A 27,922-nucleotide genomic window follows, 5' to 3' on the forward strand; every position below is an offset into this window, starting at 1 on the left:
GAGAAAATTGTGGGCACCCTTTCCTAGATGCGAGCCTTTAAAAACAAGAATCCAAACCACAAATCTAGAATTATAAGGTCTAAGCCTCCATTTCCAACCAAACACACCACTGCAAAATAACATATACTTTGCTCAAACAAAGTCTGAATAAAAGCTGCAATGATCTGGCCTAATAGGTAATAGCTATTAAGTTCTGCCCTCTGTATTTTCTGCATGAGTTTGCTCAGGCTGCAGCTCTACCACCGCAGAGACAAGAACAGTAACTCATGATCAGTCAATCCTGTTGGAAAGCGTGACTTCAGAGCATGATTTCACCTATGATTATAGATCCTCTAAAGCTACACACCGCTCTGGATGGAAGAATACTGACTGGCTGCGCAGGAAGACAAAGCTGAGGGTTGAGCGATGAAATATTTGAGGGTGTGAGGGCTCTGGGGAGTGCGTTATCATCGTGTAGGTATCACACTGCCTGCATAATGGATCCTGTGGCCTTGCAAATGCATTCTTCTACAAGTCCCTACATTCCTCAAATCCCACATCCACTTGTGCTGTGGAGCTTGCTTTTGAAAACCACTCCAAAGCAGCCAGAATTTTCAGCTGGCACTGGCTCACATGCCTCAAAAAAAATGTTACATCCTGTTCAGATTGGAGATATGCTGAAAAAAATGTAAATAAATAGCACAGTGCAACTCGACACTCCCTTCCCTTCAGTAATGGCCAAATGGGAACTGCCTGAAGAACAAGCACCCAGCTCTGGGCTTGCTGGGCAGACTCATTCGGTTGGGAGCCGTGATGGGTGCTCCACCTGCCGCCCCGACGTAGCGGTGGCTTGCTGGGGATTAATTCCCAGCATGATGCTTGTTTGCTGGGGCTGTGAAGCCACATCATAGCTGAAGAAATCTGTCCTTAATTACACTAAATAAGACCGACAGAGCATTAGGCAAAGAGGAGAGCCCGGCAGTGCCTGTCTCTGCACACCCTAGGGTGCATTAGCACCCAGCCCTCCGAGGGATGGATGAGCGCGGCAGCACACCTTGTCCACCCTCAGATATTTGCACAATTTTTGTCCTAAACACCAACTTTTATATAAGCCATGCACTATACATATTTCTTTCTATTTCCTAGTGCCAAACCCTCCCGACAAAGGCACGGCCCTCCCCTGCACACTCGGGTGTGGACCGAATCGCTCTTCAGAGCTTCAGCAGGAACGTTTTGCTACAGTAAAAGAGGTGACAGGGGAAATGCAGGGTCAGATGTTGACTTCAGCTATGCTGCTGTAAATTTACCAATTTCAGTGGTGTTCCTTAAAGCTTACAGTCATGGGAGAGTAGAAATTATGGGCTATGTTGTTTTTTCAGCCTTTGCTCCCTATTTATTATGGAAAAGCCAAAAAAGAGAGAGAGGACATGAGAAATCTGCCTGGGGAGCAGTAATCCTCCAGGCAGAATCTGGATCTTGACTCTTCACACATTTTGAGATTTCCAACTTTGGGGGAAAGGGGATGGATTGGATCCATTTTTATTGTAGTGAGGACACCGTCATAGGCATCTGTGGGGTGAAATGCTCTCCCTAACCAACTGATGGTAGAAACAACCAGGAGGAATGCCAGGCTTGACTCCTGCCTCGGGATCCATCACACTGTGCGTTTGTTTTCCTCGCTAGATACGTAACTCCAAGATTTTGAGTGGGAGAACCAAGGACAGGGAGAATTAGGAGATGTCAGGCACTCCAGGCGTACCACTTACTGAGCATAAATACACTTGGAATTGCAATGGCACTAACACAGGAGCACCAGGAGTTTTCAGAAGTAGTTAAAGGTGAGAACTGCCACCACTGCGAAGTCAATGATTAACCAGCCACAGCCGAGGAGCCGCTCCTGTACCGCAGAGCCCCACATCGAAGGGACGCTTCCTAATTATGTCAGCGGGGGCCATCGGCAAGGCTCGGTGCTGTAGTGTCTGATTTAATAAGCTGGAGCATGGGTGCGATTCAATTCCCAAAGGATCCGTCGGAGGCCAGAAAAGGTGATTTTATTGCTTCAGCAGCACGTTACAGCACAGGCAGTGGTGTGCAAAGGAAGGATTTTTGTTGGAGCCCACAACCAAGCTCAGGCTGAAGAACCTCTTCTTTCTCTGCCCCCTTCATCAATAAGCTTATTGGAGTCCGACAAGTTCATTTGAAGCAAATGCCTAACTGCTTTTTGGAAAAGGAGGTGTTCACATGAGTATTACGTGTTTATTAGCTTTCTGAAAGATTTGTTTTATTCCTGAAGGCTTCTGCCTCCGTTTTCTGCCCCAAACTGGAGATGGGATGGGCTCCTCACTGGTGCTGGACACTGCAGCATGTGGGAAGGTGAGCCCAGCTCCCCCCCCCCACTTTTTTGCTCTCACTCCCCGGCAGTTGATGCTGCTGGAGAGAGACATGAAAATAGTATGTCCTCCCTGCTGCTAAACTGTCTGGGTTAGGGAAAAAAAAGATAATTAATAGATCTCATAGAGACTTTCACTCTGCAGGTGGCCCACGCAGAGGAGCAATGCTGGGTCTCAAGTCCGCAGGAGGGAGATGCCAGTGACAGAAATTTGGATGGCTCTTCTGGTGCGCAAGGTGCAAATGTGCCAACCTAATCCCTCTCCCGCGATCTTCCTGAGCTTGTGGCAGCTTGCTCAGGTGGGGACCTCGCTGTGGTGGTCCACAACCTGCCCTCCGATCCCACTGCTATGGGAAGAGGCCACTTCAGCAGCTCATTTTAATATCCAGCCCCCATAGACTGGGAGACAGCGACCCTTGCCTGCCTCTGCTTTGCTCTCTGCCCCATAAGAAATGCATTCAGAACTGGAGGTAAAACTTATACTTAAAGCACAAGATGAAGCAGACAGATAGAGTTTTCAGGAGTGTTTCAGTTTTGGAAGTCAGTGCAGCAGTTAATTAAGTGGCATGACAAGGCGTTAGGGCTGATGCCTGTATTTATGAGATTTATTGAAACTCGACTGCTTTTTTTTGCACTTGTACAGCACCCAGCACTGCAGGCGTCATCACAGACCTTGGTCCAAGGTATGGCAAGTTCTGAAAGTAATAATTAACTCTAATCCCAGACTGTAAGGCAGCACAGTTTTGCAGAGGAGGAGATGGGAGAAAGCACATAGATGGAGAATGTGGGTGAGACAATACACAAGACGACACTAATAATGGGTTTACATAGCAAATGTTGTGTGAAGCCTTGATTTTCTGCTTGGGTGTTTTTTTAAGGTTTAATGAAAAAAAATACTAATGAACTAGTAAACACTTCAAATTGTCATAACAGTTCACTACTGAAAAAACTATACTTGTTTTGTAATGAATCAAGTACACATCCTTTTCATCAAGTGAACAAAACTCATTAATTAAACATACTGGATTTCAAAGCTCTCAATGTTTAATTATTTGTTTAACAAGCAGTACATCTAATCGACCATTCAGACACACAAACAACTCAAACAACAGGAAGAAGCTTCAAAGCAGGACAATCAACATCTGGAAAAGTCAACAGACTGTGCCTGTACTGTCAGTAACATGTAAAGCAAATGTTCCACTCGCAGAACAAATACACACAGGAAGCACCTCCGAGTTCATCCTGCAGATTCCTACTCAACAAAGCGGCTTCCTTGTCCTGAGAACAGACTTATCACAGCAAGGAAGCCTGTTCTGGTTTTATCTCCCCTATCTTTTTGCATTCCCCAACCAAATCAAGTCTGATGCACGGAGGACATTGTCGTGCCTCCCTCCATATGTATGTACTATGCAATTTGCACGCAGGTGGAGAGCAAAGGCAGGACAGAGACGCCTGAGCTAGCTGAGAAGCTGGCTCAGCTGTCCTAGGATTTGCCATGCTACCTCGACTCCGATCAAGTTGCCACCTAGGTCAGCTGCTGTGCTGCAGTATATTTTGTAGCTCAACCTTGGAGGTGAGCTTTTCAATGTCCATCTGACCGAGCCTTAGCTGTGCACCATCTCCCTCATCCTCTCCCACAGCTCCGGTTTCCACAAGAAGAAAAAGCGGTGCTTAGGCTGGAAGGGAGCTGTGCAGTGCTCCAGCTAAGCCCGTGATCCAGACCAGCAGCAGACGGGACCTGGGGCACGGTACAGAGTAAACCCGCTCTGCAGTATTGGCAAGCTTTACACTGTCAATATTTGATACAAGCCCATGGTCTAAGGCTTTTCCAGGAGGACTATTTCCACATCAGATGGGAAGCAATAGGAACCAAAAGAAGAGGGTTCACCCTCACTAGTGGTTCCATCTTTACGTTCCTCGAGGATCTGAAATATAGCTCAACATATGCTTATCCTTAGTAACTTTTGTTCACTCCTCTCTGTCTGGGTAGTCCTCAGCATCCCTTCTTTCACACCACCTGTGTAGATACAGTGAGTACACTGGGTTTTCCATGACAACAGGCACTTTATAAAACCATTAGATACGGTACCCAACAGAAGTATCTCTCCACCCTTGGTGTTTTATGTATGGAGCAGGTACCTAAGAATTACAGATGGATTCTGCCTCTCTCTTACCAAAAGGGAGTCTTGTCCTGAACACACAAATCCGTCAGCTTCCCTATTCCTTCTCAAGGTTAGGAAAATCATTTTTCTTTCAGCATTTGCTGGATAGTTTTTATTCACTTGCCTCACACAAAGAGTGCAGCAAACTGAAAGCCTTCTCCTCCCACATCAGAGACACATTTGCAGTGCTGAGATATTTTTAGAATAGTGCACACAGAGAGTTATATTGTTTGTTGTCTTGGTTGGGGAAAAAAAAAAGAAACCGGCAATTTTCTATACTAAAATTATTTGTGCCTTATTGCTGGGGAGCAGAGAACTAGTCGTCTTGCTGAAGACATTTTAAATTTCTGTACTCCAGAGATCACAAACAAAATGACCTGGTACATATCACAGCAGTCGTTAATTCTGTCCGACAAGGCAAACTGTTCCTGTCAATGTTAAGAGCCAATTCATCTCTAATGGATACAAGCATGGTTCTTTTAGCTTTAGAAGACTTGCCCATTTCTTATGCTGTTGCTGATTTTGGCTCTGAATTACAGTTCCTTAAAAGTCTTCTTGGAACATCATGTTGCTCATGAAAACATGCTGAAAAAACCCATCTGAGTGTTTGTGTTGCAAAATAATGAGTTCTTCATAGGCTGCGTTTACAAACAGCAAGTCACTGTGGCCAGACTAGAAATGCAAGTGTCCCCTGGGACATCATGTAATGAAAGGGGGCAAGACAGTATGAAAACCTGCACATACCATAGTCACTTCCCATGCCGCCGGGATGAGGGACGCTTCGTCATTCCTATCACTAAATCAGGATGCTGCTCCAGCATGGCTGGTGGAAGCTAAGGCCCATGAAAGAGGAAGATGGAGCCCGGTTCCTTCTCCACAAAGCTCATACACAACAGTATTCCACTTTCTTCCTCAGCCCCTTCTGCAATGCCACCTCCCAAGCCTGCCCTCAAGAATATTAAAGCAAAAGACAGCTGAAGGGAATGCCCTTCTCTGCCAGGCTACTGCGATCAACGATTTGCAAATGCTGCACAAAGCCGGCGTAGATGGTTGAGCAGCTGTTGAGTTCCTCTGCAAAAGAGTTTCTTCTGGTGATGGGTGAAGCGATTCCTATCTAATCGCTTTTCCTATGGGATGAAAATCACATTATAAATGTGAGATATATAATCAGTGAGGCACAACTTATGGTGCCTCTAAGGAGTCTTATAATACGGCACTAAGTGATTTTCTTTAAGGCCCTATAATAATTTTTAACTGTTATTCTTGCAGTGTTGCACTGAGATTTTGCCCTCTTCCATGAGGAGCAGATAATTTCCTGAAGTATAGTTGAGGTGACTTTATTTAGCATCAGAGTTGGTCTTCAAAGATTTATTCTGGGATGACATAGAACCAGTATCAGTGCTCAGATACTGCAGAAAAAAATTGTATGGACTTTGCTGGAGTTAATCCAGGGTCTCGCTAGTTCACTTGACCTATACGCTGGTGATCTTTTAAGAACAGAGAAGGGCCTCCTTTCTGCTCTCTGCATATGACTTAAGATACCACTAATGGTAGCTAGAGTTTCACACTCACTGGAAGAGGAGAGCAGCCAAGGACAATCTCCCTGCTATTTTAATCTAGCTTTAAAAACATGTATATAATTTTCTTCTCTTGTTTTAGTACCATAAAATCCAAAAAAAGGGTGCAAACTTTCTTTTTTCCCAGATGAAAACATGAATGAAAGTCCACTTGCATTAACTTTCTGATCCAGGTTCCAGCTTTAAAACAGCTGGGGCACCAATTCAAAATGTCAGGGTTTTCAATGAAAAAGCCAGCGCTGGAGTGGAACTGCACACTCCCCTTCCCCTTCCCTGCCCATTTATTCCAAAGCACGGCTGGCATGTGGGTTGGCTCTCCAACACGCACATGCTATTAAGTCCTAAATGACAGCTTGTTTAACTAGAAAACATTTCCATTTTTTCCTTAACAAAGGCCATTCATTTCTTGCTCTTCTATTTGCTTAAAGACGGTTTCATTTGCCCTGCCTGAGAGTTTGCACAACCCGCCTGATTGTTCCCCTCCAAATAGCGCTGCAAGTTAATGACCCACCTCTTGATCCCCGCGCAGGGAGCCTTGCCCAGCACACTGCAGCATGATCAAGCGAGCTAGTTACATTGCAAAATCCATGCGTGTGCCTTGAATATTTTTATGCTTGAGAAAACAATCGAATCAATTCATCTCAAGAAAGACAGTCCTAATTCTTCCCTACTAACAGTAGATCAGGCATCAAGAAGAAAAGAAGATGAAAGCTGAATCATGTAGCAACTCCCTCCATGCTGTTGACCAATGTCTTGGGGGACAGGAACAACTTCCTTTCAAGCTATCTTCAAAAAGTTCCCCTCCATGCAGACCACCCATTGAGAACCCACATCAATAACAAAAAAAAAGAATTTAAAAGAGCCATTTTTCACCCGATTTATTTACATGTTAAAATAAACATGAGTTCCCATAGAAAGGAAGGGCTCCTGGTGGGTTCTGTTTAGTCTGCGAGATTCTCGGTGCTGGAGTACAGCACTTCTCTATTCCAAAGCAATCTTGGCACAGGTTTTTTGGTTATGTAATTTTTTCAGCAACCGGCAAATGAATAATAATAACGCTTCTAAAAAGTGGGAATCATATCCTAAGATAGTGGCAAGGTGTTTTACCAATTAATCTGCCAAAAGGTCATTAGCAAACCAGAGCTCCCAAACTCCTGCATTCAGGGTCAGCTCTCCCCACAGGCTGCACTTTCAGTTCTCAATCAACCTGTCCGAAGGGAGCTTTCCCACAGAGTTAAAGAGATTTTCGCTTTTTGCTTTGCTCCTTTGCATTGCCACATGGCAGTGCCACCCTCATTAGAGCGGATTTGTCCCTGTTCCTGCCAAGGCATGAAGGAAATACCACTCTTCCAGAGCTGACAGCTTTTTATACCCACTTTGCACAAGCTCAATGGGTGAGCAGCAGGTGGATTATTTGAAACAAGGGTAGGCTTTTTTTTGTTTGTTTTTTAACAGGTTACATCCGCACAGAGCTATAGCTTGCTCAAACCCTACCAGACCCGACCAGGACCTGCTTTTCCCAGCAACACGATTAAGAAAAAAACCTTCTGATTAAGCAGGTCTGGCAGGGAGCGCTCCTGGGGGGGACAAGCCTGCCCGGTGTGCCAGGGCAGAGTCCCAGGGCTGCCAGTTGGCTCATGGCTGGGTGGGATTTAGATGGTGCACGGGGAAAGTCACGGGGAAAGTAGCATGGCAGAAAATAGCTCCACTAAATTAATCTTGCAGCAAAGCTCTTGTCCTTTCTTGGTAGAGATTGATTTCAGTGTTATTGTTTCAGCTGCTTTTAGCACTTGATACCCTTTTCTCTGTAACTCTTCTCCCTGCAACTCTGAAATCCTCACTACATATATATTTACCAAACAAGCCAGGATCAAACAGGCAGGTTATTGCTTTCTGTGCTCTATCACTCATTTCAAACCGTGGCTGGTTGACAGTAGACAATGAATACTAGCTGGCAGGTCTGCACTTCAGTAAACCGCGCACAGGTACAAGTGTTGAGCTGTTGAAGGTTACAGACCTGTATGTTGCTTTTGGGCTGTGCAAGCTACTTTGCAATCAGCCAGCGAGGGCATATTTGCAGCTCAGAGAAAGCTCTCTTCAAAATCTGGGCAGGATAGGTCCAACGTTCATGAAAAGGCACGGGACTATAGTCAAAATATCAGGTCGTATCAGGCAGTCTCAGTTCAGAACAGCCCCCAGCCCCCTCTCCCTTCCCCCAGCCCTCCGCTGAACGGAGCATGAACTTGGCACCACTACGGCTCAGGCTGCCTACTGCTTAGCATTAGATGAACTGCCAGGGTGTCCCAGCATGCTTTGTCTTTGATAAATTCAGAACCAGAAAATAAATGCAGTGTGGAGAACGTCAATTTTAAGGGATCGGGGTTGAGAGCATTAGTCTTTGTACCATCTACAATTCAGCACTTTTTTATTTTATTTTTGAAGCTAAACAAGGATTCTCAAATTGGAGAGTACTGCCAAGCCCTGAATAAATCCCAGCATTAGAGATGCTGTGGGTATAACAGCTTTCCCCATGAACTGAATCTGCAGACGGTATCTTCAGAAAAATTAACCCCCGAGTGCCACAGGATAGGCTCTGTGGCATCAGTTTTGATGCCCTAGGAAATCTCACCTTCTGGTTAAAACAGGTTATTCCCACTCATGGGGCAATACTGATGGGGGTGGAGTAAAGCACAGGCTTAGCTGGTACAGAATAACTTTTCTGCATTGTTTGTGAAGTGGTCAAGTTTCCAGGTGCAATCCTGAATACAAATTCAGTCAAAGGACACGTAACTACCAAACTAGTCAACCAGCATGTAATTATCTGATACTTGATTGTTTGTTTTCCACCCACAACCCCATTCCTTAGCAGTTCCAAAGCAAATGCTTAGCATTTGGACATAAGAAAACGCTATACAGTTGCAATTTAACCTTTGTTATTTTTCTGCCTCATCCCTTTAAATATTGGTGAGATATTTTATTCTAAGCTGCTCTCTTCACTGGCTGAATCTTCCTCTCAGCCTGTGAAGAGCCATTCACAGTAACAGTTTTGCATTCTTGGAGCTCAGGGCTTTTTGTGGGCAAGCTCTCTGGAAGTGGGTTGGTATCACGTTTGGCTTTTGCCATGAGTAACCTGAGATATAGTGAGGTGAAGTGTTTTTCTTGAGATCCACGATGAATCTGTGCCAGAGCCGAGTGGGGAAGTGTTTCCAAACACCTTCTTGCATAGTTTGCTACTGCAATACAGAATGAGCCACATCGTGATCTGAATCATACAGGATCGATGATATGATTAATGGGAAGGACTACCTGCAAGAGATATCCGTGGCTACTAAAACTGCTGCTCTATTAAAACATAACAGTCCATAGGCCAACTTAAAGCTATGTGAAATCCAGAGAAGTCTTCAGAATACCAAGCAAAAGAGCTTTTCTAGTTCAGGTCACTAAAATTTGGCCACGGCTGGCACGGACCAAGATACGCTGTCATCTGAGGACTGGCTGTTGCTTAGAGAAATGGGTTGATGAGTTCTCATTCGATGTCTTAGCGCATTACGAAACCGCAATACCTCCACTGGCTCCCTGAGCGCCAGACTGCACAGAAGGCTTCATAGTGGGCTCCACACACACCTTCGGGTAAGACTTCTCCCAGCTGGCCTTAGGTTTTGTGAGATCTTTTCGCAATCCTCATTTTGTTATTACAAAGAAGGAAGATGCTCAAGGCTCAAAGGAATGCTACTGTGATGCTGGAAAATCTCACCTGAGTTGGAGACCAAACCAGAGGCTAACCAGATATTCTGCTTTACTTCACTAATGGATTCGGAAACAAAGAGGATCACACTGCCAGAGGCTTTCAATTAGGAAGATTAATTTTTTAAAATTCTGAAATCGTTTTCCCAAATCACCAACCATGATTCTCATAGTTCCCTGTACACCCCTTTATCAGCTAAAATGATCTTTTCTTCTCTAAAATAAGAGTCCAAGACATGTTAGCTTCTTACTAAAATAGGAAAAACAACCTTAAAAGCCATGAGTCAAATCCTGGCCCCACTGAAGGTAGTGACATTTAGCTACCGCCTTCGGAGGGTGCAAGCGTGTATTCTGTGTGTAGAGACATAGAGCTTAAGCAATTAAGAAATAAACCCCCAAACCACGTAAGAATCACATTCTAAACATGGTTTTAAATTAAAGGCATTCTGAAATTAAAGAAAGCTGCAGTGCTGAGCTGGGAGCGCACACATTGGCACCATCCCTGAAGGCGCGAGAGGCGAAGCTGAGGGCGTCACACATAGGAGATCGGCTGATGCCTCCAAGGGGGAAGGAGAGGCAGAACCAGGGAAGGTCCCAGGGCTACGTGGTACATAAGTGAGAGACGTCAGTTAAAGTTAACGGTCTGCCAGGCTCTGCGGACAAGGTGTGAGACCAAAGGAGAAATGCTCTTAACTAACATGTTGTGGGTAACTAATAGATGGAGCAGAGAAAAACATTGGCACTGAAATATATAGCCCTGAAGTGGGCAGAAATACACTGGGATAAAAAGGGAGACGTTTCTAAGAGTCAGAGGAGCCAGAGCCTGGAACAGCCTGCTCAGCTGGCACAGTGTTCGCTAGCTACCAAACTTGGTTAAAAACTGAGCTTTGACCATTTGTGAAAAAGACACAGGGAAGCGATCTGCAGGAACAAAAGCCTAGATAACCCAGGGAGTGTCTTCCCGGCTGTGCTCCTCGTAAGAGTACGTTTTAATAAACGAAGAAATGTCCTGTTTCCCATTCAAAATGAATGTGCAAGAGGAGGAGCATGATTAACTGAAAAAAACAGACACTGTAACCAAATATGTTTCTCTGCAACACTCAGACTGATTAAAGAGGGAAGAATCTGAATACGTGAATCGAAAAAGGATGAATTTTCCCTTCGTTCATTGTCTATTTTGCTTCTGGGGCTTGTTGCTGCAATATTCAATGTCTTGTTTGCAGTCACTGCTAGAGAGCATTTTGGCTTTTAAAAAAGTCTCCGCATTTTTTGTAATAAGAAAGATGTCGATTAGTTTTAGGACTTGTGAGACAGCCCTTAAAAGGGCTCACGGCCTGTCACAAATAGAGCTACTCCCAGGAAAATCAACAGGACTAGTTATTTATGAAGAAATCCACTGATTTGAATCAGGCATACGAGCTCTATAACAACACGCCACGCTCTATGAATGAGCAAATAAACAATCGAACAACAAACATTAGAACTACAAAGTACAAAAAGCAGTGTACAGGCTGCTTCTGCGTCTTTATTTTGGCAAGCCTAACTCCAGCCCCAACCCTCAAGCTGATCTAAGAGGATGGGCCATTGAGGGACATCCACTGAAGACTGTGGAGCTGTGGGGGGCTGATACCTCACTTGCAAGGAACCTGTTGTTGGTTTAGACCCTGAACCAGCTGATGGCATTTTACAATGCACTAACAAACACGGTGCAGTAGGTTTGCCTGGGGCAGGCCCAGGGAATCTGTTGATAGCAACATTTTGTGAAAAACTGAATGAGACTGCCAGTTTTGATGAAAGCACACAAATGCATGGAGCTTAAGTGAGCCCCCCCATGACTTCAGAAAAATCAATTCTTTCATTCAAAGTTTTGAAAAGTTTTGCTTGCTTTAGTGAATAATTTCCCCCGATACCGTAGCTGTTCAGTTCAGCAAGAGCAACTTTATTCAGTGGTTTCCAACGCAGGTAAGGCACAAAGTGCGTTAAAAATTAAGATGAAATGGCAGTTTTAGGCCATTTATTGACTGGTTATACATTTTACTTCTCTTTGTAAAGCTGCCTGTCCTTTGCCTTTGTTCGGTGCAAGTAAGAGCTCCCTTTGAATACTGCACTCCCTAATAAGGCTGTTCCTCCAGGTTGGCGCTGAACTAGACACTAACCTGAGATAGACTGTGCTCCTTTGACTCTTGTTATCTGTCTAAAAAGGTATTGAAGAAAACCAGACTACGTTTTAATCTAATAGGAGTTATATATACAAAATATGTTTTCTCCTGTACTTTTCAAATGGTGTTCAATAACTTGGAACAGTCATTTGTAACTCAATAGGATGACAAACTCCACATCTGTATGAAGATACATTTATAGGTGAGGAATCATCAGTAATTAGCTTCTGAAACAACCTCCTCCAAATTAGACATATCTGACAAATAAACAATAGGAAAGCTAGTCACATTAATGAAATGCTGTTGCTATGGAAAAATTGTCCCTGTAAAGGTGAAAATAAACACGCTTCCTTTTTCTCATTGTGCAAAGACATCAAAAGCATCTCCCTGAAGATGAAGCTTTTAAGAGGGTAATTTCTTCACCCATTTCAAAACTTCCTGTGCTTTAATTTTGGAAGCAACATCCCAAATGCTAGCAGCTAGGATGCTCTTTAGTTCATAAAGAATAATTGAGGCTGGAAGGGACATATGGAGATTATCTAGTTCAAGCCCCTACTCAAAGTGTTTCCCATTCAATCAGGTCGTTCAGGGCCTTGTTGAGTTGCGCTTTAAATATCTCCAAGGCTAGAGATTTCCCCACCTCTCTGGGTCCTGCTCCAGCATTTGACTGCCCTCATGGTGAAAACATTTTTCCTTGTATCCAATTGGGATTTCTCATGCTGTGACTTGAGTCAGTTCCCTCTCATCCCATCACCGTGCACCTCCAAGAAGAGTTTGCCTCTGCTGTCTCCACACCCTCCCACTGGGGACTTCTAGACAGCAGTAAGATATCCTCTTAGCCTTCTCTTCTAAGGCTAAATAAACCCAGTTTTATCAGCCTCTTCTCGTACATCTTGTTCTCCAGTACTCTAATTGTTTTGACAGCCCTCTTCTGGCCTTGCTCCAGTATGTCAATGTTTTCCTTTTACTGGGGAGCAAATTGGACCCGGCGCTTCAGATGTGGTCTCACAAATGCTGAATGGAAGAGAATAATCACTTCTCTTGAGTTGCTGGCTATAATCTTTCCAATACAGCTCAGTATGTGGTGGCCTTCTTCACCACAAGGTCACACTGTTGACCCATGTTCAACTTGTCTGCAAGGATCCCCAGGTTGTTTTCTGCAAAGCTGCTTTCTATTCATTCAGTGCCCAACCTTTAATGCTGAATGGGGTTACTCCACCCCAGATGCAAAGCTTCGCAAGGGCCTTTGTTAAAACTTCATAAGGTCCCTGCCAGTCCATTTCTTCAGCCTGTCAAGGTCCCTGTGAATAGCAGCCTTCCAGCATATGCTCACTTTCCACAATTTGGTACCCCTGTAAACTTGCTGAAAGTGCTCTCCATCCCATCATCCACCCCATTAATGAAAAAGGTCCACCGATGGTATATGCAACATCTACTTATTATTTTTTCCCATTAAAGAATACAGATTCCTCTGACACTTCTTGAGGCCAAAGTCCTTGCTGTTATGAACTTATGTCCTGCTATGGATGTCAGTAAAGGAAATGACCCCTGGAACAAAGTTTGAAGCAAGTTTGATGTCTGTCCAATAGCCCCAGATAATAGACATAGCTAGCAACATGAAATGATCTGTTCTCTCAGCCTTAGCTCTTTAATAACCATCTGGTCCTTGTCCTTCCACCCTCAACCATCTTGCACGCAGACGTACTCCTACAGCTAGCAAAGCTGGTTATGGGAGAGCAAGTAAGCTGTTGAAAACATTACACGAGGTTGCCAACCCTCCTTCACTAACAGGAAATGCAGTTACAAGTTACATGCCTGAACCTGCTTTCTGACATGGTGACAGTTAGCCTGGATTTACCTGAGCAGCTGTGAAAGCAGAATTTGACCCTTGATGTGGGGATCGATTTATATATGTAAAGACTGAGTACAGATGGCAATTGCACAGAGCTTTGAGACAACAAAACAACAAGTTCTAAAACGAAATGAGCTCAGTTCAGCCAAGGCTATTTCCTCTTTAGTTTCCCTTATTCACCAAAGTGAACCCTTTGTCCAAATAAAGGATATTTTATTCCTGATTATCAGGACCACTCATCCAAAATTCCTATCACTTGGTCCCAACATTATCGGCACCCCACACAAATTTAGTGGCCCACTCCTCTTTATCATGGAGGCTCTCTCTCATCTGAGAGGCAGAATCACAGAAGGGAAGCCAGAAGGACTCGACCCTCATGGGAAGAAGGAAGCCTTTTAAGTTTCCCAAATGAATGACATGTCTTTCCTCTGTCATGCCGCCTGTCTGTTAACAGTTAACAGTGACAGGTTGAGGAGCATGGTCTGGAGGGTGGCCAGTGTCGACAGCTCCACGCTCAAAGTCGTTGTGTTCAAAAGGGAGCACTCTGTTCCTTCTATCGCTGTGTCCCCTCTCACTAGGGCCGTTGTTACCGCCTCACGCCTCCTTGTGTGAAGGCCAACAGCGAGGCTTTGTTCACGAAGCAGCTGCTGAGAAGATGTACTATCTCATGGAATGACCCACTGACATTTGTCCCTCTGCTCATCAGTAAGCAGTGAATAATTAGGAGAAATAGGGCAGACTGCACGGCCCACTGCTTTCAGAGTAAAAAGCCAGCTCCTCAGATCCCCGCGAGCCCCAATAGGGATTCCCTCACAAGAGGGAACAAAAGCAACAAAGCCAGGGGAGCTGGCTCTGCAGCACCTTCTTCTCATCACCTGACGGAGCGAGGAAAGAGAACGGCTCATGGCAGGTGGATGGGGCAAGGCTGGAATGTAGGGTGTCCCAGCTCCGCTCCACTCGGAGCTCAAACCCACACCTCTGCTGCATCAAGAGCAAGCTCAGCTCAGCCAGGACCTGAGCCAAAGATCCTGTTTGACTGGATGATATGTTGTTGCTTATTCAACGATCTATTGTTACAGCAGTGAGGAAATGGCTGAGCGGTTGGAAGGAGTCATTGGGGGAACTGAGGAAACCATAACCATTCTTTTGCAATCTTTACTGCAGTCCAACATTATCATCTAGTGATGGGCACATATGGGGCAGTGATGAAGGAGCACCTGCATTGCCTGCCCCCCCATCCAAACAATGCCTGCATCCAGCTCTGGGTTATAGCACAGAACTTATCTGCCTGTCTTACATCACTGATTATACTACAATAAAATCTGACTTAAAAAAAAAAAATTGGTCAGATAAACAAATAGATTGCTTTGAGCAGCCCAGGTTTGGTTTGGCATGCTTTCATAGCACACATTAGGTGACACTACATGTCTGATTTCAGGTGCTTTTGCTTCTATGTGTCTGTCCTAAAGGTGTATCCAGTCCTCACAATTTCCGAATCCCCTTGCCTAAAAGATAGGTGCAGGACCATGTTTTCCGCACTTTTACATCAGCATGGCTCCAGTATTACTCTTGGGAAGTCCGTGAAACAAAGTAAATCTCATCCCCTGAGTGGAGTTGAGGGAAAACACCTCTGAGTATCCCCTGCCCCTTTCCTAATCCAAACGCTTTAAGCAAAACACTCCACTGCGGCTTACGTGTGCGCTGTCAGATCCATCAGCTATGTGCAGCCTCACTGCCTCTTTATTTTTAGTTTGCTGTGGTCTAGCTGCTTCCTGGCTCGACAGCATTGTTTCATCTGCCTTCACAAGACAAACAAAACAAAAGCCGCACTTGCATTTCCAAGTCCCAGCTTGTGGCTTCCTCTAGAGCATGAGACACTGTAGGTTATTTGCTTTCATGATTCACCTAGTGTTTTCTTGCTGTTGTGTGGTTGCTCCCCTCAAACGGAAACACTGCTTTCTACCCTGAAAGATGCCATGTGGTGCAGGCAGAGATTCGGGACTGTGTGATCCCAGTGTGAATGAAGGGCGAGCACTAAAGTGACAGAGTCACTGCTGAGATGGCTTCACCACAGCAAGACTGGGCTGCCGAAGTCTGTAATGAGCTTCTCAAAAATAACAAAAATAGTGTGTACACCTCCGTTTAATAAAACCCATCTCAAAGAACTTACAATTGCCTGTTGTGCCACAAGATACTCCCCTTGGGCTACACTGTATTCTGGTACAATTATAGGCACATTTCAGCATCAATGTGTTGTAGGAGGTGTATCCAGACCACTTTTTCCTACATGAGCTGTGGCCCCTCTGGGAGGAACTATCTCACGACCACCCAACTCCATGCAGCTCTTTTTCTGGGAGAAAGCAAGAGAAAATACACTATCCAGTTGAAAGAGTGTGTTCAAGAGCTTGTCCAATACATGGGGAAAGTTGCATCTTTTAGCAGTATGAAGCATTTTGCCTATAATTTCAAAGAGGCTCAAACTGAATGACCTGTTTTCCTTAGCAAGCTGTCACTGCTGCTCTGAGATCCAGTGCCACAAGACCAGTCGTCACTCCAGAAGAGCTGGAGGTGAGAAGCCACTGGTTTCACTTTGGTTTTCACTGCAGCTCATCAGCGGTGGGTAGGCTGGTCTCCCAGTTCATCTCGAGTTAATCTTGCTTTTTGGTCTTCAAGTTCAGAATTCACGTCTGTGTTGGGAGAAGCACACGCCCTAGCCCCACTTTACATGAGAATCCCCACAACCGAAACAGAGTTAGAAAAGGGTGGCAGAAGTAAGTTTACTCAGTAGCTATTTGTTTTATAGGATGACTTTGCTCCAGGTTCTTAAGAGTTTTCTCGCTGCCTAAAGAGTTACATGGTGTACTGCAGTATCTGAACTCTCACCCTGTAATTACACTCTGTGGTTTCACCTCCGGCGCACCCCACACATGCTAAGCATTCCTCACCGCTGCCCTGGAAAGCAGATAAGCCTGACTGCTGCCTTCGTTCAACATCTGGAGAAGGAAAGGCTAGGGAAAGCTAGGCTGGCTTGGGACCGTACCGAATACGGAGTCAAAACAGGGATAAAACGGCACCGGCAGTGCTCTGCCAGCCAGGCCAAAGAGCCGTCTCCTCCGGGATCCCCCTGCTACGAGGAACCTATAGCGGCCGCTTACAAGAGAGAACATGAGAGGTGGGGCAGACCAGCATGGCCCTTCTCTGGTATTTCCCTCTCTGCCCGCACGCCACGCAGCAGACATCGCTTTTGATGTCGCAGCCGTGTTTACGACTCAATCTTCCCCCAGGTTAAAAGGGGAAAATGGATTAATTCCAGACAGGGCTCATGGGTCCATATGACGCTTAACATGGATCAAGGGTCAAAGAATCATTTAAGTGTCCCCTTATATTTCTGTTGTTTTTGCTCTGTCATGAGCTTCCAATCTAGCAGTTTTCAGAGCTATATGCACAAAGATTTATGTCTATACACTTGTACCATGGTGGGCCAGATTAATCACCCCTTAGCAGCTCTCTCCCTGCTCCAAATGAATTATCATAAAAGACTGAAAGACAGACAAGTTGAGATAATTTGAAGAACAAAAGGGCTAATTTTCCCATAGGGAATGTACTTGCAAAGTTTAATCTGAAGCCCTGAAGAACTTTCTTCTTCTTTGCTTGACAATCCTAACAAACTATCAGCAGCAAATGCCCCCGCAGCAGTCCTTATCTGACAAACATGAACGGGGCTGGAACTGTTAGTAAAAATATTAAAAGAAAGTGCTTTCCTGACTCTTGAAAAGCTGGGTTTTATGCACAGGAAATACATAGGGAGAGAGGGGAACTCAACCTGACAGCTGGCTCTGACTCTCCTCCTGCCCTTGCTGTGCACTGTAACAGCATTTTCCACCACCCCACAACACTTGATTCTGGGAAAGACTCTGGTTTTGCACGACCGCAGATCTCGCTGCCCGCCAGCCATGCTACCCTGCTACGGGAGCTCTGCCTACAGCATGGATAGGTTCAGGACCTGTATTTACGCATAGGGCTGGGCAGCACTACGAATTTCTCCTGGGAGAACAACTTTCATCACTTCAGAAAATGCCCAAAAGAGAATGCATGAATACAGGTACACAGCTAGTGCTATCTTTTCTTTCCTAGCCAAGGAGAGCATGTGTCTACTGCACAGTGCTACTGCATCATTGGAAGTCCAACTGGTCAGAGCATGGCTGCTGGTATGGTTCAGGTAGTGCAACTTCGTGTGCAAGCAAATCCCAGATCTGTGAGAGGTTCTTCCTGCTGCGGGGGCATGAATGAGAACAGGATTCATGGGGAGAACAGACATTTTGCACTCCTGCAAATGCTAATGTGTCCATACCTGTGGTTATTTCCAGTAGTGCATATGGAAGATTTTATTCCCCAGCAATGTTCATGTATTATGCTGAAGGCCAGGAGCCCTTCTCTGGAAAAAAATAAACAAAAATACCCACAACCCATCGTAAGCTTCCTATCAAAGGAAATGCAAACAATGAGTGCCATTCTTTCCTATGTCTCTGCAGAAAAGCAGTTTAAACTTTTCCAGTTCTAGTGAGGTAGACTCAGTCGGAGGAAGCAGAAAGAGAACAGATTGCTATGGGTAAGCAGGCCCGTACCCAGCCTCGCTAACAGTCACCAAGGAACAGTTGTGCTGCTCTGCGAGCAAACCAGCTCCGAACAGCGCTTGCCAAGTTTTTCCTGACTCCATCCCTGGAGATTGCCCTGAAGTCTGCCTGATCACATCATCAGCGAGCGCTGCTCTCCAGGAACATTCCCTCACGCTGGTGTGCATGAGCTGTTACTTCTCACTCGCGGTGCTGCCCTAATTCTTGCTCTTATTAATGCTGACATACTTCTTAGTCATTTCCCCCCCTCCCAGTTTGACCATGTTTAGCCCTTTTTAACCTTTCTGTGTAGGTCAGTCCTTCCCAGAGCTATGAATAAATAAAAGCCTTCTGTTCTCATCAACAAAATGGTCTTTTAACAGTTGCAAGAACAACATAGCAATCACTTGGAAAAAAAACAAAACAAAACCAGCTAATATTTGACGCATTGAAAAATCTCTGCTCCAGCTATTTTCTACTTTTTAGAAATAAGTGCTTCATTAAATGGAGAAAACAGTGAGAAAATTAATGAGGAGCATGAGCAGCAGTAGGTGTCTGAGAGGGACTTGCTAACCCATCAGAAATGCTCACCACACACAAAGTAGCAGCGGGGATGAAAAAGAAAGCTGAACTTCAGTTAGAAACATCTAAGGAATATGAATAAGGTGTAAGAGCTGCAACCTTTCCCTTTGCTTTGATCTGATGTTACACAAAACTCGAGCGTGGGAAATTCAACATCTTCAAAGAGGGCCAAAGAGTTGGAGGTCTCCATGTACCAGGACAGGTAGAGGTTTTATTCTGTCTGGAGAGAGAGGGAGGTTGGGGGGCTGTCCTGAAGCAAATCTAAGGGCTAGGAACTGCTGCCAGGTTAGGGCTATTTCACCTTCCTCATTTTCACGTAAGACAGCCACATTACCCGTAAGAAGCACCAAAGAGGGCCAGTGCCACTACATTAAAAAGTCTGAGAGAAGTAAATACATTTTTGTGGCCCTTGCATCTTGGAAATGCTTTTGTAACTGCTATTAGTTGACATGTACTTTTGAAGGTGAAATTGTGGTTGTTCTGGGCTCTGGCCATGTAATGCAACCATAGAGAATAAGATCTCAGCAAATAAGATGTTATAGGAAGAGAGATAAGGATAGCTGGAACATCATGTGCTTTACCAACTGAAAATGCTTGGTATGAGAAAACAAAGCCACATTCTCTATCCTTTATTCTAATTTTCCTTGGCTCTCAGCTTTACAGATCCCTAAAAATACTGCATTATAACTAAAGGAGCTGCAATCTGCCTGTGACTGACTGAAGAATTACAATATGAATCTCCCACGGGTATTCCTTCTAAGAGGGCTCTCCTAAACTGATTGCCAATAACCTAATATGTTTGTCTGTCTCTTTTTTCTGTCATCAGAATGTTGTCATAATAAACTAATAGTAATATAGAAAGGAAATCGAAAAAGTGAGATGTCATTTCAAAATACCTAAAGCTTGCAGAAATGCATAGCAAGGTCATCCCAGCAGCCTTAATTCTGCCTTCATGAAGCTGCATGCCAAGTAAACCCAGAAATCATGGGAAAGACCGTTACCCGCCTATTAAGAACACCATATAAGAGACCACAGGAAAAAAATGCTGTATTACAAAGAAATACCATTTTCCTCTTTCATGGGACTGATATAAAACAAAGCAATTTAACAATATTAGATGTAAGGTAGGGTTAAGAGGTCTTCTGGAATTAAATTTTGACCACCACAGTGGAAAATTTCTAATACATATCTGTGAGGTCCGGCAGTCTTGGGATTACTGTGAAATACCCCAAAGAGTAAATGCACGAATCCTGACATACTAAGAGAACTGAGCCAGTGATACCTTATATGGGGTAATACTAAGACACAAATTTGGGTGAATACTGTTACTCTGTGAAGTGCCAACCTTTTTGCTGAAGCCTTGCGTAACAGGAAACAGTGGTGCAGAGCAGCCTTCAGCAAGATTTAGAGCCAGCGCGTAAGCTCCTACAGACTCAGCAATATAAATGGAAATTATTTTTCCTTCTTTTGACTGAAGGATAAACATAATATAAATCAGTCAAGTCACGCATCCTACAGCCCTAGTAACTTCCCAACTCATTTGGGAAATCATGCTAGCCATGCTGTGGAACTGCATTAATAATCTCACGGATAATGCACCTATATTGGGAATTTTATCCATGAGAATACCAGAACCAGAATAAATGTCCAGGTCAGGAAATCTACGCCAAGCTCATAAGACGAAGAGCCACTGTAAGAGATGGGTAACAGAAAGCAATTATTTTGTTAACACAGTTGAATAACTAATATTACCCAAAGATATCCAAAGGACGGGACACAAAGGGAGAACACAGTGGTGAAGTGATTTGGAATAGGTAAAATGGTGGAGGAAAGCCATAAACTTCCCAGTCTGATCTGAGCAAAGTCGGCAATGGAGGTGTTTATGTCCTTCAGCTCTTGCTGGCATCCAGCTCAGGCTGTAACCTGTATTCCATCAAACAAAGTTTATCCTCACCTCTTACCTCTTTAGGTGCAAAGATTATTTTAGAAAGCCTAAAATACGTTAATTGTCTTTCTAACTTACAGTGAATCTAGGCTCAGTTAAATTAGCTCTTTGTGTAACACAACCGTGTTTCCATTGTTCTGCTTTTAGGTTCCTCTTTACCCTCTCTCCGTTATTGATGAAGAAAAACCAAAGTGAATTTATAAAAGAAACTGTAGGTTTGACAGGGAGAATGAAGTTGTTAACTGGCCTGAGCAACCAGATTTGTATTAATTGAAGTGAACTAATTAATCCAGCAACATCAGCCTATAGAAAAAAAAACACAAAATATTTATGCTTCTCTAGTCAAAAAGATATTCAAGGAAAAAGAGAGCAGATGACTGTCTCTTTATACAGCACAAAAAATGCCTGACAGGAACCTTCACCCCAAGGGCCCTTCTCCATCAACAGAAGAGGCATTCTCCGTATCAAATCCATGCAATAAATACAATGTTTTATCGTTTCTTCTAGGTTTGTTGCTTCAAATATTGTTATTTTAACTCTACTTCTTAAAACCTTTATCAAGTATTAAGAGAATGAGGAACTAAGTCATGACATTAAGCATGCACAGCGAGCGACCGCAGTCTCTTGTAGGCCCACGGTGGCTCTGAATAAATTGCTTGTATATCCTGGAGTTTAGTAACTTTTTGTACATATTGTCTGTGGTCTACCCACAGCAGCTGCAGCGTGGACGGCATGTGGCCTGTTCCATCGCCTTTCTCATGAACTTTACGCCATACAGATAAACAGAGAGGAACGGAGACACTTTCTACCGGGGTTACTGCAGACTCTTGCTAGCCTACGTCCAACTCGGAAGGACATCGAAATGAATGAATCAACACTTAGAAATATTGTGCCTATAATGGGAGGAAGAGACTCATGGTCAGCAGCGATACTTCTGCACGGGTCAACTGTCTTTGTAAAGCCAGCCCTGGTATGTGGTCGATTGTCCAGAAAAATCACATGGGTTTTATTTGTTTTCCTTGCAAGCTATCCTGAGGACTAGGTATTCTATTTTTCAGGGAAAATATAGGTTAATTTTTGCACGTAAGTGCAGTGCTGTGATTGAAAGGGAGTCATGAGAGCAAGGGCGAGGGGAAGCCTCGGTCACCTGGATTCAGTAAGGTTTTACCTTTCCTCTCGCAGAGTAAATGGTGCCATGTCTCACATGCTCTAACTTCTACCGCATTCAGGATCTTCAAGCTCAAATTAAGCAGTCCTGTCTTTGAGGAGATCTAGGGGCAGGTTTGAGTCTCAGCTTCAGCCAAGTAAACTGCAGGATACTTTCCAATGTATTGCAGGATACTTTCCGATGGCAGGGGAGGATCTGCCAGAAGGAGAGCAGATTTACACTAACTGAGATTCATCCCATTTCAACCTCAGAATTTGGCCTTGCCTTTTGTCCACTGCCATCATTAATCCCATTGATTCATTTTGCTAATATCTAGAGTGACTCTTGCAGGGAGGCGGCGATCTGCAATGATAAAAACAAAGCAAATACTTCCAAGCACAAAGAAGTTGCGAAGTTATAGGAGTCAGGTGTGACAGGAGGCTACCAAAGAACGAGGATAGATGGTCCAAGTACGTTATCGGGATGTCCCAGTTCATGTGCTGCAGGAGATCTGGTGATGCCCAGCATATCTGCGTCACAGAATGGAGCACAGTGCGGAGATCTTCAAGCCAGCAGAGGCTGGGACAGTAAGTCTACGTGGCACAAGCATTGCCCGGACCTACTGGCTGAGGGCTGAAGTGGTGCTGCTGTGTTACCACAGCCTCGCATGCCCAAGCTGCTTTCTCACCAGAGCTGAGGTGTGTACAGCCAGCGCCAGTGTCTCTCCACAAGCTGGAGTGTGGAGATGTGTCCAAAGAAAGGTGTGTGGTGTCTCCGTGCCTGTCCATATCCTGTCCATGTCCCAGGGGTGCAGCTGCCTGGTTGTATTGGTGTATGAAAGCTGTGCTGTCATTTCAGCTTCCCCTCTGGGATCATTTAGGACAATGTGCATGGATCCAACAGAAATGGTTTCTAGCCCCACTTCCACAGTGGATAATAACTCCTCACCCCCCAAGAGACAGGTGAAAGAGAAATAATCCCTTAGACAGAGGTTAAAATAGCACCAGCAGTAATATCAATGACAAGGCTGAGGAAAAACCAAAGAACAGGGATAGCTTTTTTACAGATTCAGTATGCAGATCTTTACAAAGCAACAGATGATCCCTTTCTCATTTATGCTGAGGTGTAAATATTTTATTAACTCTTCTCTTACTGCTGGGTAGCTTTAATGGCATTTGCTTCAGTAAAGTCCTGAGCTGCTGTAAATCAAGAACTGTTTTAGGCTACTCACCATGGTCATGGGCAAAAACAAACAAGTTAAGTCCTGTCAGCCTCTGGGCCAAGTCATCATAGCGGCCGCAGTGTTCCCCAGCGCCATGAGCGATAAACACGAGGGCCCTAAATGGAGCATTAAGGTATAAATCATTAACTTAGCAATCAACCCACAAAGGCTTCAGAGCTGCAAGTAAAAACAGCATATTCAATTTAGCAACAGCGTTTCAGACATCAGCAAATACAAGGCAAGTATATAATGGCTGAGGTGGGTTTTAACAGAGGAGAACCGATTGCCATCCTGACCTGCCATCGACCTGGTCTTCACCAGGTGTTAGTAGGACAGACCACATGGATGTCAGCTGCTCGTGGGACAGACACTGCTCCTTCCCCTTTGTCTGCTGCAAGCTGAAGAGGCAGATGGGCATCAGCATCAATCCTTCAGCTGGATAACTATGTCTTGGGCTTGAGGCGTCTACACTGCTCCTACAGTGGGAGTGTTGCCATTGATTTCTTTTGGGATTGGTATTTCTCCATGGTTTCAAATACAAATATTGTCCTTAACTCTATACCTTGCAACATCATCTGATGCTACAGAGCACTCTTAAAGATGAAATTTCAGCTAAAGAATAGGTCTCAAGCAGAGCCCAGAACTTTGGTTGGAGTTTGAAATTTTCTCTTTTGACCCCAATTCTGGTAATTTTACCATTCCAGTGTCTGCCCCAAAACAGCTGCTTCACTTTGGTGATTAAAGTGACTCTTAAGTAGCCACCGTATGGCTATAGACAGGGATCATAAAAAACCCAGTCTAATAGACATTTCTTTTTGAAAGACATGCTAATACTTACCTTTGAAGATTCCAGTTTTACCAATGCTGCTTTACTTTTACTGGCATGGCATCAAGTGAGAGTGGCTGAAGTTGAATGAACCTTCCCAGTGTTTTTACTGGGCAAAGTTTGTATAGAATTAGACGAGAACTATAGCAAAAGTAGCAATGAAATTACAGAAGTTTTGCTGAATTCGACAGGTGACTATTTAAAATCCAGCTTTAGCAACATAAACATAACTTGTTTCAAAGTACCATCTGTCATTACAACATCAGCAACCACAAAACGGTTTGAAGGCTACAAGTTAGACATTTTCAGTACATTAACAGTGAAATATTAAATGAACTGTCAACATAAAATAATGACAGCAGTTTACAGCTACTGAATTCCTCAACTTTATTTTGATTGAGGTTTTGAGTACATTTTTAGACAGTGTATTCACTGCAATATACTGCTTTGATCTTAATATATTTAAAGTTAAAAAAGATGTTGGGTGATGCAGAAACTCCTGCTCTAGCTCTTTGATTAGCACCTGCTTCAAAGTATTTGCTCATGCTAGACAACTTGAAAGAGCATCCATCGAAACCAGAAGGATTTTACAGAGCACACAGCAAACACAAAAGCAGCAATGCAAAGATGCTCTGGTATCTGTCTAATAGTAATTAGCAAAGGCAAGGTTAGGTCATGAAGCATGTGCCTTGCTGTGCCTTACAAATGTTCTTTAGTATCACTGAAGGTTTCAAAATGATTAGTGTGGAACAATCATTTCTTTCTTTATCATCTTCCCCAGTCAATAGATTTGTCAAGTTATCAATGCGCTTGCCAGACAGTCTGGTTTTCAGAGTGCGGGGTCTATTATTATAGCTCCAAATACTGAAGAAATGGAGAGACTGCTCATTCCACAGCAGAAAATATTAACTTTCTGCAGCAAAGGCATCATGGCTTTACGTGTCCCACCTCTCCCAGATATAGGCAGCCCAGCAGAGAGACTGCAGCCAGTGCTGGAATAGCGAGTCATTATTCTATACGTGCCCCTGAAAATTGGAGGCACTATCCAAATGCTTCTGCTTCCACCTACGCGTAATGGTCTGGTATTTCGTATCTGGTATCTGGTCCTGGGTCACCTAAGAGACCACACATCACAGTCCCCAAGTCTAGGGCTGGCAGATCTGCCAAACATTCAGAAATGCAGCGCTGGGGCTGGGGGTGAAGCGAAGCCAGGCTGTTAACCCGCACGCTCTGGACTCTGCGATACGGCAAGCAGTGGCACTGCGTGCACAGGACTCCAATGCAGAAACTGAGGAAATGTGAGAGAAGATTCCTGTGTACCCATCACCTTGATATCCAACAGACTCAGCCAGCCTAAGTCTCTCTGCCACGTACCTCCTATTGCCTGGCTCTTGACAGCTTCCCTGCTCAGTGTCTTTCTTAAGCCCTCGGTTACTCCTCGGAGGACCTACCTTTTTCTCTGCTGACTAGGCACAGAGGTTAAGGTGCAACCTGGCTGACTGAATACAGCCCTTCATTTCTCAGAGAAATATTATTTGAATGTATGCACTGAAATGCATCAAGTGAATGAAACCTAATGGGAAGCTGGCAAAGAGATCTCTGCTAGGAAATTCTTGCTGTTATTTCATCCCCCTGACAGCAAAGCCCTAATTTTGCTTTCATTCACACTGATGCAGCACCACGACTTTGCCTGACAGCATCCTGCTAGATGCTCAGCCCCCTCATCTTCTGTGAAACCAGTGAGAAAAGGAAAAAACTCAATGCTTCAGAGAGGCAAGGTGTTCCTGCAACCTCTGCTCTCATCTAGCACAGCAATTGCCAGGCGTGGCAGAACTGAGCCTTTGGACACCACGGGGAAGAGACCTGGGTTATTATTTGTCTGCAAAACACTGAATAAAATTCCTGAGACTGTTTGTGCCTTAAGAGCCCTAATGGCAGTAGCTGTTGAGAAGACTTAGATACTTTTGAAAGTTTTGTCCTATCGATAGTCGTCAACAAGGAGTAAAATTTCCGAATTACGTTATGTCGAATCACAAATAGCTCGTTTTGTTGTTCAATAAAAAGTGAGAGTGGCTTTACTGACTAAAAACTAGGTCACTTCTACACAGCTCTTTAGCTCCAGCTTTTGGGCCTAAGCACAGGGGCCATACATTAAACACAAGAGCATGAAAAATTGAAATTAGTACAATTATCCTGAGCAAGGATTGAAGGATTTGGCTCTTTCACCTTATCTCCCATTTTCCATTACAAAACAAGTTTAGATTTGGCAAATAATACCTGAAGGCAGTATAACAAATACATGGTGCAACATATTTTCACTAGCAAGCTGGCATGAAAATACAGTGAGTGATTAGATTGACTGACAGCAGTTCTTTACTGTATGTAAACATTTTTGCAGACACCCCTGCTCTCGAATCGCAGCCTGCGCTTTCCTACTGCAATGGCTGGAATAATAGAATATCAGAGACTGCTTTCAACAGAGTCACTTAAAATTAATACAGAAACCCTTGCAGGCTTTAAGATTTTGTAGGGCTGCAGTGCCTCTGCGCGCGACCTCAGTGGAAATTTTGTTTAAACGAGGTTTGCGTATTGGCCATGTACCAAATTGATCCTGGGGAGAAATTTCTTCACCTCCAGCTCTTGCAGTTGCACTGGTGAAATCCTTGGAAATGTGCACATCTCAGGTAGAGAACATTGTGCACAGCCTGCAAAGCTTTCTGGTGGAGACTGACCTGTGCCTGAAGCCGTGCTAACTCCGGTCTCTCTAACCGCAGGTTGGGAAACCCTATATATATTTGGATGCTTCAGCTGGCTTTGGCGGGTGGAACTGTAATTGCTGAACATCAGGAAATGGCATTGCTTTGGCATCTGCTCAAGAAAGCACCTAATCACACAACAGCATGATTTCCCCACACTCTGCAGGTCTCCACACACAGCCGAGGTGTGAGCTGTAGCATGAGTAAGCATCCATGTGCTTGCCTTCACCTAACTAATGCAACAACAACTATGGCTATTAAAGGAAACCAGTTTATTGACTGCTGTTTGCAAAAGCAACAGACAGTTTTCACACATCCCTGCCCTTCCCATAGCCTTCACCTCCTCCTCCTCCCCCCCCACTGCAGGTTTCTGCCTCCTGGTACTGCCCAGCTTGGCAAGGAGATGCAGTTACTTACTACAACAAAAGGACAATATTTGTCTTTACTGGTCAAATCAACTACTGGCTGTGTTTACTTATGTCCCATTAGGAAGTGATGGCATATACCAGTGACCAGTCCCTGCTCCCACATCTCCACTGTGCTGGTCACCCGTGACTGGTATCAGTCCCTCCCGTGTTGCAGTTGCAGCGGGCTAAGTAAGCAACACAGAGCGACGCCCAGCTGCCGCTGGTACAAGGCACTGCAACATCCTTGCCTGAAGCAGGGAGGTCGGGAGTGGAAGAGGCCAGGCTGCCACGCAAGGTCGGTGTGCACAAACCCATACAAAAACATTGTCTTTCTGTCCTGCCGCTCGGAGAGGTCACCAGCTGATCCAAGCTTTAGCTGCTTGCAACCCTTCCATATTTCTCACTGTAACTTCACGTCCTCTAATAGTTCACTTCTTGCGTGGGGAGCAGCTTTGCAGGACAGGAATTCAGCTTTAGGCGCAAGAGCAGAACCAGTTTTAGAGGTTCCCACCTTCTTTATTGCTGGGCACGTGGTGCCACCTCTGCCGTGCCAGTACAATTG

General features: G+C 44.5%; 1 protein-coding gene across 2 annotated transcripts in view; it reads right to left on the reverse strand.

The window, feature by feature from the left end:
• The window catches only part of MGLL (monoglyceride lipase), a 67,928-nt gene that overhangs the window by 22,049 nt on the left and 17,957 nt on the right, over positions 1-27,922 (reverse strand). For both annotated transcript variants that reach the window (XM_075158920.1, XM_075158917.1), the window contains exon 3: positions 23,381-23,487. In XM_075158920.1, coding sequence (XP_075015021.1) covers positions 23,381-23,487 — 107 coding nt within the window. The remainder of the gene's footprint in view (positions 1-23,380; positions 23,488-27,922) is intronic.

This window comes from Calonectris borealis, chromosome 10 (genome assembly GCF_964195595.1).
Source record: "Calonectris borealis chromosome 10, bCalBor7.hap1.2, whole genome shotgun sequence".
Taxonomy (NCBI): Eukaryota; Metazoa; Chordata; class Aves; order Procellariiformes; family Procellariidae; genus Calonectris; species Calonectris borealis.